At 67.1% G+C, this 15,406-nt stretch overlaps 2 protein-coding genes across 2 annotated transcripts; one reads left to right on the forward strand and one right to left on the reverse strand.

The window, feature by feature from the left end:
• Window positions 1–8: 8 nt before the first annotated feature.
• Window positions 9–8,830, reverse strand: PPP2R5B (protein phosphatase 2 regulatory subunit B'beta). Its single transcript, XM_031942861.1, has 14 exons — window positions 7,548–8,830; window positions 6,842–7,355; window positions 6,044–6,240; window positions 5,730–5,831; window positions 5,307–5,399; window positions 4,988–5,118; window positions 4,799–4,858; window positions 4,208–4,316; window positions 3,810–3,863; window positions 3,678–3,728; window positions 3,472–3,591; window positions 2,790–2,917; window positions 853–954; window positions 9–712 (listed from the first exon to the last, which is right to left on the reverse strand). Exons 2-14 carry the CDS (start codon window positions 7,038–7,040, stop codon window positions 574–576), a joined length of 1,485 nt encoding a protein of 494 aa, XP_031798721.1. The 5' UTR covers window positions 7,041–7,355; window positions 7,548–8,830; the 3' UTR covers window positions 9–573.
• Window positions 8,831–9,275: 445 nt separating this feature from the next.
• On the forward strand, window positions 9,276–15,151 carry LOC100914597 (solute carrier family 22 member 20). The gene is made up of 10 exons (XM_031941980.1): window positions 9,276–9,877; window positions 11,193–11,296; window positions 11,499–11,653; window positions 11,921–12,089; window positions 12,167–12,290; window positions 12,751–12,866; window positions 13,678–13,895; window positions 14,318–14,426; window positions 14,689–14,892; window positions 15,001–15,151. The coding sequence occupies exons 1-10, from the start codon at window positions 9,536–9,538 to the stop codon at window positions 15,071–15,073; spliced, it is 1,614 nt and encodes a 537-aa protein (XP_031797840.1). The 5' UTR covers window positions 9,276–9,535; the 3' UTR covers window positions 15,074–15,151.
• Window positions 15,152–15,406: the final 255 nt, after the last annotated feature.

A 15,406-nucleotide genomic window follows, 5' to 3' on the forward strand; every position in this document is an offset into this window, starting at 1 on the left:
AAACTGAGCAGCCTTGGAGTTTTCTCTTTATTCAGTCCACCCCCAAGAGTGGGAAGAGGGAGCAGATCATGATTCATGTAGGAACCCTCCTTCCCCAGGACCTTGGGAGCCCCTCTCCCCCGACCCCTCCCCTATCTACTCCCTGCCCAATAAATAAAAAGGGGAAGAAGTTCTGCAGGGGGGAGGGGGTGCCCCGAGACTGAGGCCGGGGGAGGGCAATAAATATGGCCTGGAGCCCGTGGGGTGGGCGGGGAGAGAGGGAAGGCCTCGCGCTGGCACGAGGTGCTCCCAGGGTCCTGGCAGGGGTTCCGGGGGCTCGGGGGAGGGGGGAGAACGGGGCTCCTGAAGCCGTCAGAGCCCGGCCCGGGGGGCGCCCACCCTGTGCCGATGGCTCCCGGGCCCCTCGGCCCGTCGAGTCCGTCTGGCGCCCCTCCCCTCCGGCCCCAGGTCCACGCTCAGGTGGGGGGGGTCGTGCCTAGCGGTAGCCCCCGGAGGGCGGGCTGGGGGTGGGGAGCAGTGGGGCTGGGGTGAATGGTTCAACTGCCTGTGTGTATGTGGGGGGCGGGGGGGCCTCTAGCTCTGCTCCCCTCCCGGGGCCGGCCTGGCCCCCGGCCGATGCAGCGGAGGCTCGTCCGCCCCCTGCAGCCTCCGCAGCCGCAGCTCCTCCAGGCCCTTCCACAGCTCCTGCCGCTCCCGGGCTTTCTGCTGCTCCCTGCAGTGGGCGAGGGGAGGCGAGGAGGAGTTAGCCCCATGCCCATGTCCCACCCCATGCCCACCGAGGCCCCTCCCCCCATGCCCACACCCCACCCCGTGCCCACCCCATGCCCGCTGCAGCGTTGCCCCCCCACTCACTGCTGTTTCTCCAGTTTGTAGGAAGCCGTGAGCTCATCGAACAGCTTCCCGTTCATCTCCATGAAGGTTTTAAGCACGTTGTAGATCAGAGACACGATGGTCCTGGGGGTGGGAGAAGGGCAGGAGATGAGACCTGGGAGGCGGGGGGGTGGGGGTGGGGGGGTGGCGCCGGGGCTATGGGAGCGGCTGTGGGCCTGGGTGGGAACCACGGAGCAGCTGCCCCCCCTCCCCAGCACCCAGGACCCCGGGCAAGTCCTTGCCCAAAGGTCGCCCTGCGTGAGGGAAGCATCCCAGGGACTAAAGGCCCCCTTCAGTGCGAGGGAAGCCCTCCCACACCTAAAGGCCTCCCTGGGTGACATAGAGCCCCTCCCGCGCCCACCACTAATTGCCCTTGTGCTCTCCCCGTTTTGCATCTCAGGCCACGCTGGCCAAAGCTGCTCCCTCCTGCCCGTGACTCGCCAGTCCTCCTGCCCCGAGTCCTCCCGCCCCAGTGCTCCCCCAAGCCTTCTCCGGGAGAAAATCCCGACTCCCGGCCCCTGGAGCCGAGCCCTCAGATGGGCTCTGACTTGGGCGGGAAACAGGAGGGCGGTGCCCCCTCCCATCCTCACCCCCACCCCCCCCCACCCCCGCCTCCCTCAGCAGCAAAGCTCCATTTCTCTAGGAATGGACCCAGATTTAGAACCAGAACCCAGAGCAGAGACGGCCACCACGGGCAAGGGCTTTGTGTGACCTCAGACCTCGTGTCTCATTTCACAGAGGAGGAAAATGAGCCCCCGAGAGGTTCAGGGACCTACACAAAGTCACCCGGGTGTTAAGTGTCGGAGCCAGTTCTAGCCCAGGGTTCAAGGAATTATTTTCATGAGGCATGGGAGACATTGCTAAATATCGGCCCATCTGAAAAAGACCCAGTGGTCTCAGTGGAGTGTAAATAAGTGGGAGGGGGCATCAGGGACAGCTGACAGGATCCTGGGTTGCACCAAGAGAGGAAAGCTTGGAGGATGAGGGGCCGTAGGACTGCTGGGCCCTGCCCTGGGGGTCCCCACTGAAGCCCTGGGCTCTAGGAAGGGCAATGAAGAGCTGCAGAGGGTCCAGTGGGAGGCAGCCAGGAGGGAGGGCCTCCCGTGGCTCACAAAGGCTGGCTAAAGAAACGGGCCACGGGCAGCCTCCTGGGGGGCCGGAGCATCTGAGGGAATCCCAGGCAAGGGACCGGCTCGGTGGGTTTAGGCCCGAGAGCTGGCCCGGGGCAGTGAGAAGGGGGAGAGGGAGCCCCCTTTGGCTGACGTCAGGGACGGCTTCCCGACGATCCGGCTGACCCCCATCCCTGGAGGTCTGTGAGCGGGGCCCGCGCTTCCCCCTCAGATGGGCCCGAGGCCGGGAAAGGCTTCAGAAAACAAAATGAAATCGGGGGCTGGGGCTTAGAACAGGGGCTGTCAGAGCCTTAGAACATGGAATGTCAGAGCTGGGAGGGCCTTAGGACACAGGCCATCCCTGCCCCCCTCTTCACTCAGCTGTCACATTGCGGTTCCTAAGGGGCAGCTCTGATCACGTCCCCCACACCACCGCCTTTCCCCTTCACCAACCCCCGGGCTCCCCGTGACCCCCAGACTCAAAGGTAAAATCCTGGCTCTGGCCTGCACCGCCCCTCAGGCCCGGCCTCCCCTGTAGTTCCTGAGCCCCGGGGCTCCAGCCCCTGCCGCTTCCACATTTCCATCGGGGCGCCCCCTGCACCGACCCCCTCCCCCCGAGGTCTCCCCTGATTCCCTGCAGGCTCCCTTGCCGAGGCTTCTCTCACTCCTCCCGGTAGCTGTTTGCGAGGGGGGCGGGGGGTTCCTGTTGCCTTTCTTGGTGCCGGGCACACGGCGGGCACTCAGCCAGGGCTGGCCCAGGATGTTGGGCCTGGGGGGGGGGGGGGCCCAGACTGTCCCACGGGCACTCACGGGTTCCAATGCTCCTTGGAGACGCGGTAGAGGGTCCCGTACACAGCAGGCAGCACGGTGTGGCAATTGTCCTCAATGAGGCTCAGGATGTATTCATTGTTCCAGAAATACAGAGCCCGCTCTGCAACCTGGGGAAGGGGCACCCGTGAGCGGGGGCTGGGCCGAAGCCCTCCCCGGGCCCCTCCCGGCTCTCCCTGGCCTCGGGGCCGCCACAGCTGGCCCTCCGCGGGGCCGTCCCAGGGGTCTAGATCGGGTCCGAACACGGGGAGACTGAGGCTCGCAGAGGGCAGCGCCACAGCCGGCCCCGACCGCACCCGGCCCAACTCTCTGGTTTAGAGACAGGCCCAGAGAGGGCCGGGGCTGCCGGTGACTCACAGGTGACGGGGTTAGAAACTTCTGGGGCCGACTCCCCCTTTATGGGAAACTGAGGCACAGAAATGTCACTGACGCTGTGCAATGTCACCCACATGATGAAGGGCAAGGGAGGGAGCTATTCCTGGACTAAGAACACGGAACTCTCATCCCCCTGGTCCAAGGGCCTCAGTTTCCCCATCTGTAAACAAAGAAGCTAGACCCAGTAACCCCTGGATCCTTCCTGTGACTCTCCCCATGTGAAAGTGGGGGCTCCGAGGTGCTGTCCGGGGCTGAACCTGAGGCACCGCCCTGTCCCCCCATCCCATACCTGGAAGTGGGGGCTGGAGACACAGCGAGCAATCTGTTTGAAGAGGGGTTCTTGAATCTTGACAAACTGGGAGGGCTCGATGACATCCAGAATCTCCTCCATCTCCCCCAGGAACATCACCTGCAGACGGGCGGCCATCAGCCCCCCCCTCGCTGAAGATGCCCCCCCCCTCTGCCTCCCCCGTCCCGCAGCAGCTTCCCTGGTACCTCCTTTTGGGTGCAGGTTTTGGGCCAGTATTTGAGCAATCCTCGGATCACCTGCGGGGCAGAGGGGGGTCAGAGAGGGACCAAAGGCCGCCCGCCCCCCCCCAGGGGGGATGTGACACCCTGGTCACTCACGTGCTCGGTCAGGGTCGCATCCTTTTCCAGGAACTGCACCACGCAGTACGCCAGCTGCGAGACGGACCGGTAAGGAGGAGGGAGGTAAATCGGCAGCCCCCCTGCCCCCATGGCCCAGATAAGGAAACTGAGACCCAGACTGGCCCCACGCCCTGGCCGGGAAATGGTATTAACCCCTCAGTCAGCCCCTTTCCGCTGCCCTCGGATGCCCCCCCAAACTTTCCAACCCGCCTCCTGTTAGCCTTGGGTACAGCCCTTGCCCTCTGAAGGCCACGGGGAGAGAAGGGCTTGGCTGCGGGGGCCTTGGGACCCCTTTCAGGCCCGGAGCCCTTGGTTCTATCCAGGGGGTGGGGCCTTGGGCCGGGACCTGGGGGGGAGGGGAGGGAGAGAGGGCTCACCTGGGCATGGAAGTTGGAGAGAGATTTGACTGAGTGCAGGGGGATCAGCACGCGGACCAAGAACTGTTTGTGCTCAGTCTTCAGGGGCAAAGCAAACCCATTGATGATACTGTGGAGGAGGGAGGACACAGGAGGGCAAAAGGATGAGGGGGGGAAGGGAAGGGAACAGGAGGGAGAGGGAGGGAGAGAGAGAGAGGAGGAAAGAGGAAGGAGGGAAGAGGAAAAAAGGAAAAGAGAAGAAGGGGAATGAGGGAGCAGAAGAGGGGAGAAGGGAGGAGAGGAAGAAAGGAAAGTGGAAAAAAGGGAAGAAGGGATGAAGAAGGGAAGGAACAAAAAAGGGGTGAAGAGGGAAGAAAGCAGGAGGAAAGGAGAGAGACAAAGAGGAGGAGACGGGAAGGAGGAAGGATAGAAAGAGAAAAACGAAGAAAGGAGGAGGGAATGGAGGAGGGATAGAGAGAAGGAAATGGGGCCAGAGGAATGGGAGGGAGGGGGAGGAGGAAGGAGGATCCCGGTGGTTCAGGCTCCTAGAGGCTGGACAGCTCCCTGGGAGAAGCTGCCTGCGTCTGACTGGGGGCTGTGGCTCCCACTTACCTCCCGAGGATCTCCAGCAGCTCGGCCACGCCATTGAAGTGCTCCAGCTCATAGATGAACCTGGGACGGGGGGAGAGAGGTAAGGGGGAAGGTAAGGGCCCACCCCGGCCAGTCCTGTGCCCTGACCCCCCTGCACCTCCCTCCCCCCCCATCCTGGGGCCGGGCCGGTGCAGGGGCTTCCTCACTCACCGCAGGAAGATGTGGTTGCATTGCTTTCGGATGTAAGCGCGAAGGCCCAAGAACTTGCCGTAGACGCGGTGCAGGATGGTTTTGAGGTACTCGCGCTCCCGGGGGTCCTCGCTGTCGAACAGCTCCAGGAGCTGTGGGGCCCAAGGTCAGGGCCAGGGCTGGCGGAGGGGAGGCCCCAGGCAGCCTCAAGGCCCGCTCCTTCCCTCCCTCCCTTGGCCGGGGGTCCCTCCGTCCGGACCCTCAGGGGCTGCCCCCCGCCCCCCCCCCCCCCCAGCCGGGGCCTCAGAGAGCCAGGCCCCTGGGCTCCAGCCTCACCCACCATCAACACGAACTTCTGATCCACATATCTCTTGGCCACTGAGGGCTGGAAGTCCGGACTCTCCAAGAAACGCAAGAAAAACTCGTAGACCAGCTGGCGAGGCGGGGAGAAAGGGGCCGTGAGCCCAGGGCCCCGGATACCCAGGCCCCAGTACCCAGGGACTGCCAGCTGGCCAGGGGGGGAGAAGGGGGCCATGAGCCCTGGGCCCCTGACCTGCTGCCAGGCTGCAGTACCCAGGCCCCAGTACCCAGGGACTACCAGCTGGCCAGGGGGGGAGAAGGGGGCCATGAGCCCAGGACCCTGGGCCTGCTGCCAGGCTGCAGTGTCTGGACCTCCAAGCCCACAGCCCCGGGTACCCAGGGACTACCAGCTGGCAAGGGGGGGAGAAGGGAGCCATGAGCCCCAGGCCCCGGGCCTGGGTACCTGCAGGTGTGGCCAGGAAGGTTCCAGGTTGGGTTCATCCTCCTCAGGGTCAAACTCGGGATTCTCACTGGGCGGCAGCGTCCGGAAGATATTCACTGAGATCTAAGAAGGAGGGTGGGGGGCGCTCAGGCCGGGCCCCCTCCCAAAGCTGGGTAGCTGGGGGCGGCAGGAACCCGGGACCCAGAATGTGGGACCCCGGGCCGGTCCTTGCACTTATATGGGGCGCCGGAGGCACCTGGGCCGGACTCGACGGCCTCCAACATCTGGCGGGAAACGTGGGTCCCGCGCCCCGAGCGCCGCCGCGGCCTGCTCACCATGCGGATGATATCGGGGTACACGGGCTCGATGAGGACGCCCCGGGTGCCTCCCACACACTCCACCAGCTCGTTGAGGGCCGCCCGCTTCACCTCCTTCCCCTTCAGGTCGGCCACGCAATCCAGGAAGTCGAAGAGGACCCCACACTGGGCCAGCTTCCGGCTCAGCAAGTCGTGGAGCTCCGAGGCCGGCACATCTGGGGGGGAAGCGCCGGGCTGAGCCCCGGGCCGGCCTCCAGCAGCGCGGCCAGGGGCGTCCTGGGCCCCGCTCCCTCCTGCCCAGGCCAGGCTCCCACTGCTCCCGGCCCTCCCAGGCCCTGCCCAGACACCCCCGTCCCTTCTCCTGCCTCTTGTTCCCCTTCTCTGGGAGGTAACAACGAGTTTTCAGAAGTGAAAAACTGGCCCGGGATCCCCGGGCTTCCCGGGGCAGCGGCTGCTTCCCTCTCTCCCTCGCCCACTGGGGCCGGCAGCACGTAAACAGTCTGGCGTCTCCGGGGAGGGCGAGCCCGAGAGCCGGGAGCGGAGCCCAGGGGACCCCGGCTGAGCACACACGTCTCGGGAGCTCCCGGAGGCTCGCCGTGCCCCCGGCACCGGCAGAACCGGCCGCAGCCGGCCCGGCCCCCCGGATGTCCCCGGACTGAGGGACGCCCCGCCGGGCGACCCCGGGGCAGGCGCGGCCCCATCTGTGACAGGCAGAGCCCAACGTGCGTCAGCAAAGAGCCGGGCCCGCCCCAGCTGGCAGCGCCCGGGGGCAGCCCCGAAGGGGGCGCAGTCCCTCCCAGCCCCGGGGCCACTCACCCTTGAGCAGCGGCAGGGGGGTGAGCTCCTGCTGGTTGCTCTGGTACCGGAACTGGGAAGAACTGTGGGAGCGCCGGGGCCGGGCCCGCCGCAGGGACCTCCGGGAGAAGCCGTCTACCTTGTCCGGCGGGGGGACTGGGGACAGCCCGGGGGAGGAAGGGCTGGTCGGGGTGCTCGCCGGGGGCAGCTTGGTGTCCATGGTGACTAAGGGCAGCAGCGTCAGGGGGCGCGGGGGGGAGGGGAAGGTGCCCCCCCACTACCAGGTGCCTCCTCTGCCAAAGTCCTGGCTAACAGGGAGCCCCGGGCCGACCCATCCTGGCCAGGGCACGGGCCTGCTAACGGGGCTCAGAGACAAGAACTACGCCCCCGCCTCCCCCCAGGGCCCTACCAAGTAACCAGTCCGTCCCTGGGGGGCAGCCGGAAGAGGGGGTCCTCAGGTGGCAGGCCCTTGGGGGAGGGGCAGGAGGAGCTGGTTACAGAGTTCTTACGGAGGGGAAGTCGAGGTAGAATGGTCCTAGAGCAGAAATGGAGGCGGCGGAGAGACAGGGAGGGAGGGGGGCCGGAGGGGGGAAGGGGGCCGGAGGGGGGAGGGGGCCGAAGGGGGGAGGGAGAGAAAGACCGGGGAGAGAAACGGTTAATCTTCACGCGAGGTCCGAGCGCGGCTGAAGAGGGACGGAGCCAAGCCGGGGCCGGGCCGCTCACTCACCTCCCAGGGGCCCACGGGTTGGGGGCCCCCCAGGCCGGGCGCGATCCTCGGCTGGAGCCCCCCCTCAGGGGTTGGGGTGCAGGGCGAGGGGCCGGCCCCGCTCCGGCCCGGGATGGAGAGCGGAGGCAGCCCCCCCGGGGGTCCGTCCCAGCTGGGGAAGCCCGGGGGTCCCCTGCGGGCGCTGGGGCATCCCCCACCGCACGCGCCCCCCCCTCCCGGGGCCGGGGCCGGGGCCAGGGCTCGGGGTGCGCGCGGGGAGCTCCGAGCGCCGGGGTCCCGGGGAGCCGCCGCAGGGAGGGGGAGGAAGGGGCGCCCGCCGGAGCCGCCGCTGGTCCCCCTTCCCCTGCGACCCCTGCGGCTGCGGGGGGCGCGCTCCCGGCTCTGGGGGGCGCTGGCGGGCGGCGGGGAGGGGGCCGGGAGCTCCGTGCGCTCCGCCTGCCTGCACCGGCCGCCCCAGCTGCTCAGAATGACATCAAGTCACCTCCCCCCGCCCGCCCTGCGCCTCCCCGCGGGGGAGGGGGCGGGGGCTGCGTCAGCGCGGCCCGGGCGGCCCGGGAAATGTAGTTCTGCCCGGCTTAAAGGCGCCGGCCGCCCGGCCGCGGAGCCGCTCCCCGGCCCGGCCCCTGGGTCCGGCTCGGCCGCGGACAGGCCGGGGCTCGGGGCGGGAGGAGGGCGGCTCCGGGGCGCGGGGCAAGTCCCCCCCACCGCCGCCGGCGAGGCTGGGACTCAGTTTGCCCCTTTGTAAGAGCCGGGAGCCTGCGCGCTCCGTCCGAACCTGGTTCCGTGACCCGGCCTCCGGGACCCGCGCGGCTCATTGGCCCCGCCCCCTCTCCGCCGACCCCCCCTTGTGCGCCCGAGGCCTGCGCTCTGGGAAGCCGCCTGCCTCCGGGAGTGCCGGGCGGGGAGCCCCCGAGAGCCCCCGGGCGGCCAGTCCGACCCCAGAGCGAAGGGGCCTTGCTCGGGCCGCGCCCCTCCCCCCGGGACTGTTTCCTCCTCCTGTGCTTCTCCGGGCCCCCCTATCCCACGGGATCCCGGGGCCCTTGGGTCCCGATGCGCCCCCCCCGGCCACGTTCTGGGTCTCCCACGGGGCGGGAGGGAGGCCTCCCCCGGGCGGCATCAGCCCCTTTCCGCGGGCGCGCGGCGCTCTGCCCGAGCCGCGTTTGGCGGCTGACTTAGGGGCGCTCGGGCCACGGGCCCCCACCGAGACCCCGCAGCCTCCCACGGCGCCGCCCGGGGCTGCCCACAATCGTGCCCGCGGCGGCAGCAGCCAGAGGGTTAAGCGGAGGCGGCCGGGCCGGGGGCCCCTGGGAGGTGTAGTTCTCGGAGGCTGCCGGGAAATGAAGTCAGCCCGACTCCTGCAGTCCCCCTCCCTTCTGCCCGGGCTTCGGTGACATCATAGTCTCCGGATTAAAGGGCCAGGGTGGAATCGAGGGGGGCGGGGGAGAGGGATGGCTAACCCCGCCCCGCCAGAGTCAGCCCCTCCCTGGATGAAAGGAACTGATGGGGACCTCAGCCTGGGGGCCCTCAGAGGGGGAGAAGGAGGGGCACTTACTGCAAAAATAAACAAAAACTAGTTGAAGTGATGGGGAGGGGAGGGTGAGGCTGCTAGCCCTGGGTCTCCTCCTGAAGTCCTTCCCAGCATCCCACCCCCAGCCCCTCCTCATCTAACTGCCCCCACCCTCCTTTTCTTTCCCCTCTCCCACCCCCCACCAAGCATCCTCCCGTTCCCAAGCCCTCCCCCCTCCCCCCAGACTTCTTCACCCCTTATATTCAGATTCCCCATCTTTGGCTTCTGACCCCTCACCCCATGCCCCACATCCAGTGCTTCCCCAAATACCGATACCTAGTGACCTTTGCCCTATGACCTTTCAGCATCCTAAGCTGGCTAATGGTAACCCAGAGTCTCTCTCGGTTGAATAAACTGGACCTTGCTCTCCCTGAGTTAGTGTGGTCAGTTCTAAGGAGGTCGGCTTGAGGGCTGGGACAGCATGGGCAGTAACGGGGCCCCGGGAGCGGAAGGGGGGACCGGGAGGAAGGCAAAGGGGCTGGGGAGCCTGCTGGAGCAGGTGGGGGGGTGGGGTCGCTTCCAGATGGTCCACCTGGCCATCCTGTTTGTGCCTTTTGCCTTCGTGGGCACCCAAGGTTTCCTCCAGAACTTCACGGCCTCCACCCCTGACCATCACTGCAGGAGCCCCAGCAAGCCGTGGGACGCCGGGGGGCAGCTGGGGACGTGCCTTCGCCCCCGAGGCAACGCGACCAATGAGACGGAGGCTTGTCTGGAAGGCTGGGTCTACAACCTCACCACGGTTCAGGCCACCATTGTCACTGAGGTACCCAGATCACCCTGAGCCTCCCAACCAGGGGAGGGGCTGCTATCATCCCCCCTTCCCCAATGAGAAAACTGGGGCTCAAAGGGGAAAGTGACTGGCCTAGGATCACACAGCCAGGCAGTATCTGAGGCAGGCTGTTACTCGGGTCTCCCTGTGGGGGGCTTTAAAGGTCACAGGAAGGTTCTCCTGGAGCTCCGGCCCTTGAAGGGGACACAGGGCTGGGGTGGCAGCCTTCCGGGAGGAGGGGGGGGGGGACAGACGGACAAGATTTCAGTGTGAAAAACGATGGGGAAAGATGAGAGCATCCCAGGCAAAGCGCCTACTATGTGCCACGGAGCTGGTCACGAGAGAGCGTGGGTGAGGACTATGAGAGAGAGCCCTAAAGTGGGGGCCGGGGAGCAGACGAGACCAACAAACCCATCATTTTACAGAAAACTGAGGCTCAGGGAGGTGAAATGATTGCCCAAGGTCACAAGGTAGAAATTGATGGAGCATTTATTACATTTCTACTGTATACCAGCCATTGAGCTGTACATACTGAGCCTGCAAAAAAGACAAAAATGGAACACTGTGGGTCACAGCCGGCCATGAACTCTGATGGAGAGTGAGTGTGTATGAGAGAGTGTGTGTGTCAGTGTCTGTGTGTGATTGTGTGTGTGTGTGAAGGTAAGGGGGGGGGGGTGGGCACCAGCAGCCGGGGGTTCTGTGCAAGCTGTTTCTTGTGCTGTATTTCCTGAAGAAAACAAGTTACTCTGATGGCAAAGGGAGAGGGCAGGGCAAAGGCTTGGGGGGCAAACGATGCAAAAGCCCAGAGCCGGGGTGTGTTTGCACGGAGTAAGTGCTTAATAAATGCACTGTCCTAAACACTTATTAAGCACCTGTGGTGCTGTGGGCACGGTTTGGCGGCAGTCACGACCCTCCTGAAGCTTCCAGTCTGGGGCCAAGGAAGGGGTGGGTGATGGGAGAGCATTTTCTGTGAAGTACCTTGGGGGGAGGGCAAACTGCCTGGTGAGAACTGAAGGGAGACTGGGGAGGTCGGCACCCAGGCTTGGATGGCACCTGGATGCGGAGGGGAAGGGGACGGCCGCCTGGTCCTCTTCTTCCTCCCTCCCCCTCTCTCCATGCCTGCTGCTTTGCCAGGCATGTAACTAGTGCCTTACTCTCCTCCCCAAACCCTTGCACAGCCATGACTCCGCAATGGCCCTGGGAGGTGCAGAGGGGGAAACTGAGGCAAGCTTCCGCGAGCTCAGCGCCCCCCGCTGCCACGTGGCCACAGGCCTGAGCTCCACCTGCTCTGCTCCCTCTCCCCCCACAGTGGGACCTGGTCTGCAGCCTGAAAAGCCTCCCCAGGGTGGCCCAGTCGGTTTACATGGCAGGGGTGTTCCTGGGGGCCGTCGTGTTCGGGGGGCTGGCGGACAGGTGAGCGTCGGGGCACTCTGGAGCCGGGGCGGGAGGGGTCCCCGAGGGGAGCCGGCGGCGAGGCGGTCGAGGCCCTTTCCAGCCTGGCCCCGAAGATAACTGGCCCGGGAGGGGCCCTTTCCGGGGTCGTCTCCCCGACTTGGGGGCTGGCTGGGGCCGGGCCGGCCCAGGCCGCTCTTGACCCCGGCCCCCGCCCCCCCAGGCTGGGCCGCCGGACCATATTCCTCTGGTGCCTCCTTCAGGTGGCTTCCCTGAGCACGGGGGCAGCCCTGGCTCCCTCCTTCTCCGTCTACTGCGTGTGCCGCTGCTTCTGCGGCTCCGGCATGTCCGGGCTGGTGCTCAACGGCCTGGGCCTGGGTGAGTGCAAGGGGAGGGCAGGGGACTCGCCTGGCCCGGGCCCGGGGAGGCTGGCACGGGCAGCGGGGTGGGCTCTCCCTGAAGGGCAGGTGCCCTCCCACCCTCCCTGGGGCCCGACTGCCCCCACTCTGCCCCGGGGTCCTCCCGGCTCTGCCGTCCCCTGCACCTGCCCCCCCAGCCGCCACCTCGGGCTTCCTGGCAGCCTGTGCCCACCACCGGCCCGAGAGCGCCCCGGGCCTGCGGGCATGAGACGGCCTCTCTCCCCAGTTCTGGAGTGGACGCCACCCTCGCGCCGTGCAGCCGTGTCCGGCCTCCTCTCCTTTGTGCTCAGTCTGGGGCAGCTCAATCTGGCCCTTCTGGCCTTTGGCCTCCGGCACTGGCGGCACCTGCAGCTGGCGGCCGGGGCCCCCTTCGCCCTCTGCTTCCTCTGTGGCTGGTGAGCACCGGGGGCCTCTCCGCGGGCGGGGGGTGGGGGAGGCCTTGGGGGCTGCCGCCCACCCTCCCGCTCCGCAGGTGGCTCCCAGAGTCCGTCCGGTGGCTGGCGGTGAGGGGCCGCCTCGCAGAGGCCCTGCGCTCCCTGAAGCTGGTGTCTTGGATCAACAGGGTCCCGGCCGCGGGGAGTCAACTCTCCCTGGAGGTGAGGGGCAGAGGGGGAAGGGCCGGGGCCAGCTCTTCCTGGAGGTGAGGGGGGGAAGGGCCGGGGGAGGGGCCAGCCTCCTGGAGGTAAAGGTCTGGGGGAGGGGTGGGGGGCCAGCCTCCCAGAGGTGGGGAGGGGCCAGGGCCAGCTCTCCCTGGAGGTGAGGGGGAGGGGCCAGGGGGCCAGCTCTCCCTGGAGGTAAAGGTCTGGGGGGGAGGGGTTGGGGGGGGCCAGCTCTCCCTGGAGGTGGGGAGGGCCAGGGCCAGCCTCCTGGAGGTGAGGGAGGGGAGGGGCCAGGGGGCCAGCTCTCCCTGGAGGTAAAGGTCTGGGGGGGAGGGGTTGGGGGGGCCAGCTCTCCCTGGAGGTGAGGGGTGGGGGGGAGGGGCTGGCTGTGGGGGGCTGCCCGCGGTCCTCTTTGGGCACCCCCACCCACCCCAGGAGGCTTTTCTCCTGCCCACAGATGCTGGGATCCCACTACTCTCAGGAAGAGGCTGCGGGAGCGCCAGGGGCCGCCACCCTGGACCTGTTCCGGACCCGGGAGATGCTGGCCCTGCTGGCTTGTATCATGGGCATTTGGTGAGCGAGGTGGGGGAGCGGGAACGGGGGTGGGGGGATCATCCCTCTGGGCCACAGCTTCATCTGCCGAGGACGAAGGGGGGGCTGGGTCTCCTGGCAGGTCCCCGGAACCCCAACAGCCAGGCCTCTGGAGCAAGGGGAAGGGGCGAGCCCCGCTTTGGGGTGGGTGGTGGAGGCCCGGAGCTGGGGGAGAAAAGCCTGTCCTGCGCGGGGCCCGGGGACCCAGCTTTTCTGGCCCCACGTTTGGGCGGCCGAGCCTTTGGGAGGGGGGTCTCTGGCTTCCGCTGATTGAGCGCCTACTGTGCGCTATTTTAGGGAACTTGCTTCTTAAAGGGGCCTCAGGGCTGATCTTTTTGTAAGATGCTGCTCTTTGTGGGTCACAGGCGGGGGAAGTGGAAAGAACCTTGGGGCTGCGAAGGGCAGAGCTGGGGGAGACCTTAGAGCATAAAACAGACGTGGCCGCGGAACAGAGACCGTAGCGCGCCGGCCGTGGAAGGGCTTTAGAACAGGGAACTCCCGGGGACAAGGGACCGTGGAACCTAAAACACGGAACATCTCAGGTGGGAGGGACCTTGGAACACAGGACACAGAACATCAGACACGGAGGGATCAAAGAACATCCAAGCTAGGAGGGGCCTTAGCATGTGGCGCATCAGACATGGAAGGGACTTTAGAACAGAGAATTCAGAGGCAGAAGGGACCTTGGAGCATAGAACACGGAACACCAGGGGAGGGGACCTGGCAGGGCGGGCGGGAGCCACGGGAGGGAGTGGGAAGGGGCCTTTGGGCTCACCCCCGCCTTCCGTCCCAGGTTCTCGGCCAGCCTGGCCTTCTTTTCTCTGGCCCTGGACATCCAGCGTTTCCCGGGCGAAGATCCGTACCTGGTTCAGGTCGTCCTGGGGGTCGTAGATCTCCCCTTTCGCCTCCTGGTGCCCAAGCTGGCCGACTACCTGGGACGCAGGCTCACCCTGGCCTCCTGCATGTTGCTCGGAGGGGGGCTCCTCCTGGGGGCCATCCCGGTGCCAGAGGGTGGGTCGGGCCAGACCGCCTGCAAGATGGGGGGCAATGAAGGGCCGACCTTGACCCTCAAGTCAGCCTTCCCCTCTGAGGGGAGCGGGAGCTGAGACACGGACTCGGGGCAGCTTCGGTGGGAAGAGCTTTGGGGAGGATTCCCGGGCCCCGGAGGAGGAAGGCGGTGGCCGCTAGTCCCATTTAGAACGGCCGGGAGCTTCCTCGGGCCCCCCGAGGCCCTCAGCCTCTCCCGGGAGGCCCCTCAGTGCTCCGACACGGAGCTTCCCCAGGCTCACACGGTCCAGGTTCTCGCCCTCCCGGCTCTGACCTTGCTTGGCCCGAGCCAGCTCGCCTCCCCTCCCTGCCCCCCCCCCGGCTCCCCCTCCCCCACCCCACCCCCTGCCCCAGCTGACGGCGGCCTCTTCCCCTTGTGCCCGCAGAGCTGGGTCGCCTCCACATGGGGCTGGCAGTGCTGTCCAAGGGGCTCATGTCAGCCTCCCTCAGCTGCATCGTCCTCGTGGCCTCCGAAGTCTTCCCGACCTCCCTCCGGTGAGTCCCCCCTGCCCCGGGCTCGAAGGGTCTGCCTCCCAGCGGCCCGGGGCCCTCCGAAGGCCAGAACGGGGAGCACTCGGCTGAGCAAACATTTCCCGAGCACTGACTGGATGAGCTCTGCGGGGGGCTGGCTTTGGGGCTCCGACCGCTGGGACCCCGACGAGGCCCTTTCTCCCCGGAGGGTCTTTGTGCTCTCAGTCCCGGGACTTCCAGGCCCGGGGGGGGGGGGGGGCTGACCCCGCCCTTCCCCACGCTGCAGGATGACCGGCATGGGCGTCACCAACATGGTGGGCCACCTGGGGGGGGTGACGGCCCCCCTGGTCCTGCTGGCCGGCCCCACGCTCCCCCTCCTGCCGCCCGTGCTCTTCGGGGCCACCGTCCTGGCCGCCAGCTGCCTGATCGTCTTCCTGCCCGAGACGAGGGGAGCGCCCCTGCCCGACACCTTGGAGCAAGCGCAGAGCCAGTAGGTGACCCCCGGCCCCTCCTTCTCTTGGGCCCTTCCCGGCCTCCGTGGGGCTGACTCTGGCCCGGGTATAGTCACCCAAAGAGGCAACTTCCCTCCCATCCCCAGGGTCCGGAGATGCTGGAGCAGATTGCTGAGGAAGCCACGGCGAGGGGCCCAGCCCCTCCAGACCAAGCTCTAGTTGCTGGGAAGAGATGGTCCCCGCGCGGCGCAAGGGAGGGCGGAGGCTCCGGGGCGGCAGGAGGGGAGACCCGAGTTCCGGTGCTGCCAGTCCCATCCCCCTCTCACTCAGACCGGCTCGTCCGGGCCCTTCCCCGCTCCCCGGCTGGGCTCCCAGCGGGAGTTTTCCCAGCTGGGACCAGCCTGAGTAAGAGCAGGGCCCCAGGCCTCCATCACCATTTCCTGCTTCCTCCACTCCCTCACTCTGTCCTAGTTCCAAGGGCCGTGACCCAGAACAGGTTTCCACACGCACGGCCCACGTTGGGCCCCGTGACCCTCTGGGCCCGGCCCGACT

The sequence above is a fragment of the Sarcophilus harrisii genome, chromosome 6, assembly GCF_902635505.1.
Source record: "Sarcophilus harrisii chromosome 6, mSarHar1.11, whole genome shotgun sequence".
Classification (NCBI taxonomy): domain Eukaryota; kingdom Metazoa; phylum Chordata; class Mammalia; order Dasyuromorphia; family Dasyuridae; genus Sarcophilus; species Sarcophilus harrisii.

Coding starts and splice junctions, on each gene's coding strand:
- PPP2R5B (XM_031942861.1), bottom strand. CDS start 7,040: ATGGACACCAAGCTGCCCCCGGCGAGCACCCCGACCAGCCCTTCCTCC. Junction 5,119..5,306: donor ATCAGAAGTTCGTGTTGATG/GTGGGTGAGGCT, acceptor TGGGCCCCACAG/CTCCTGGAGCTGTTCGACAG. Junction 2,918..3,471: donor TCTCCAGCCCCCACTTCCAG/GTATGGGATGGG, acceptor CCCCTTCCCCAG/GTTGCAGAGCGGGCTCTGTA.
- LOC100914597 (XM_031941980.1), top strand. CDS start 9,536: ATGGGCAGTAACGGGGCCCCGGGAGCGGAAGGGGGGACCGGGAGGAAG. Junction 12,867..13,677: donor GCTTGTATCATGGGCATTTG/GTGAGCGAGGTG, acceptor CTTCCGTCCCAG/GTTCTCGGCCAGCCTGGCCT. Junction 14,893..15,000: donor TTGGAGCAAGCGCAGAGCCA/GTAGGTGACCCC, acceptor TCCCATCCCCAG/GGTCCGGAGATGCTGGAGCA.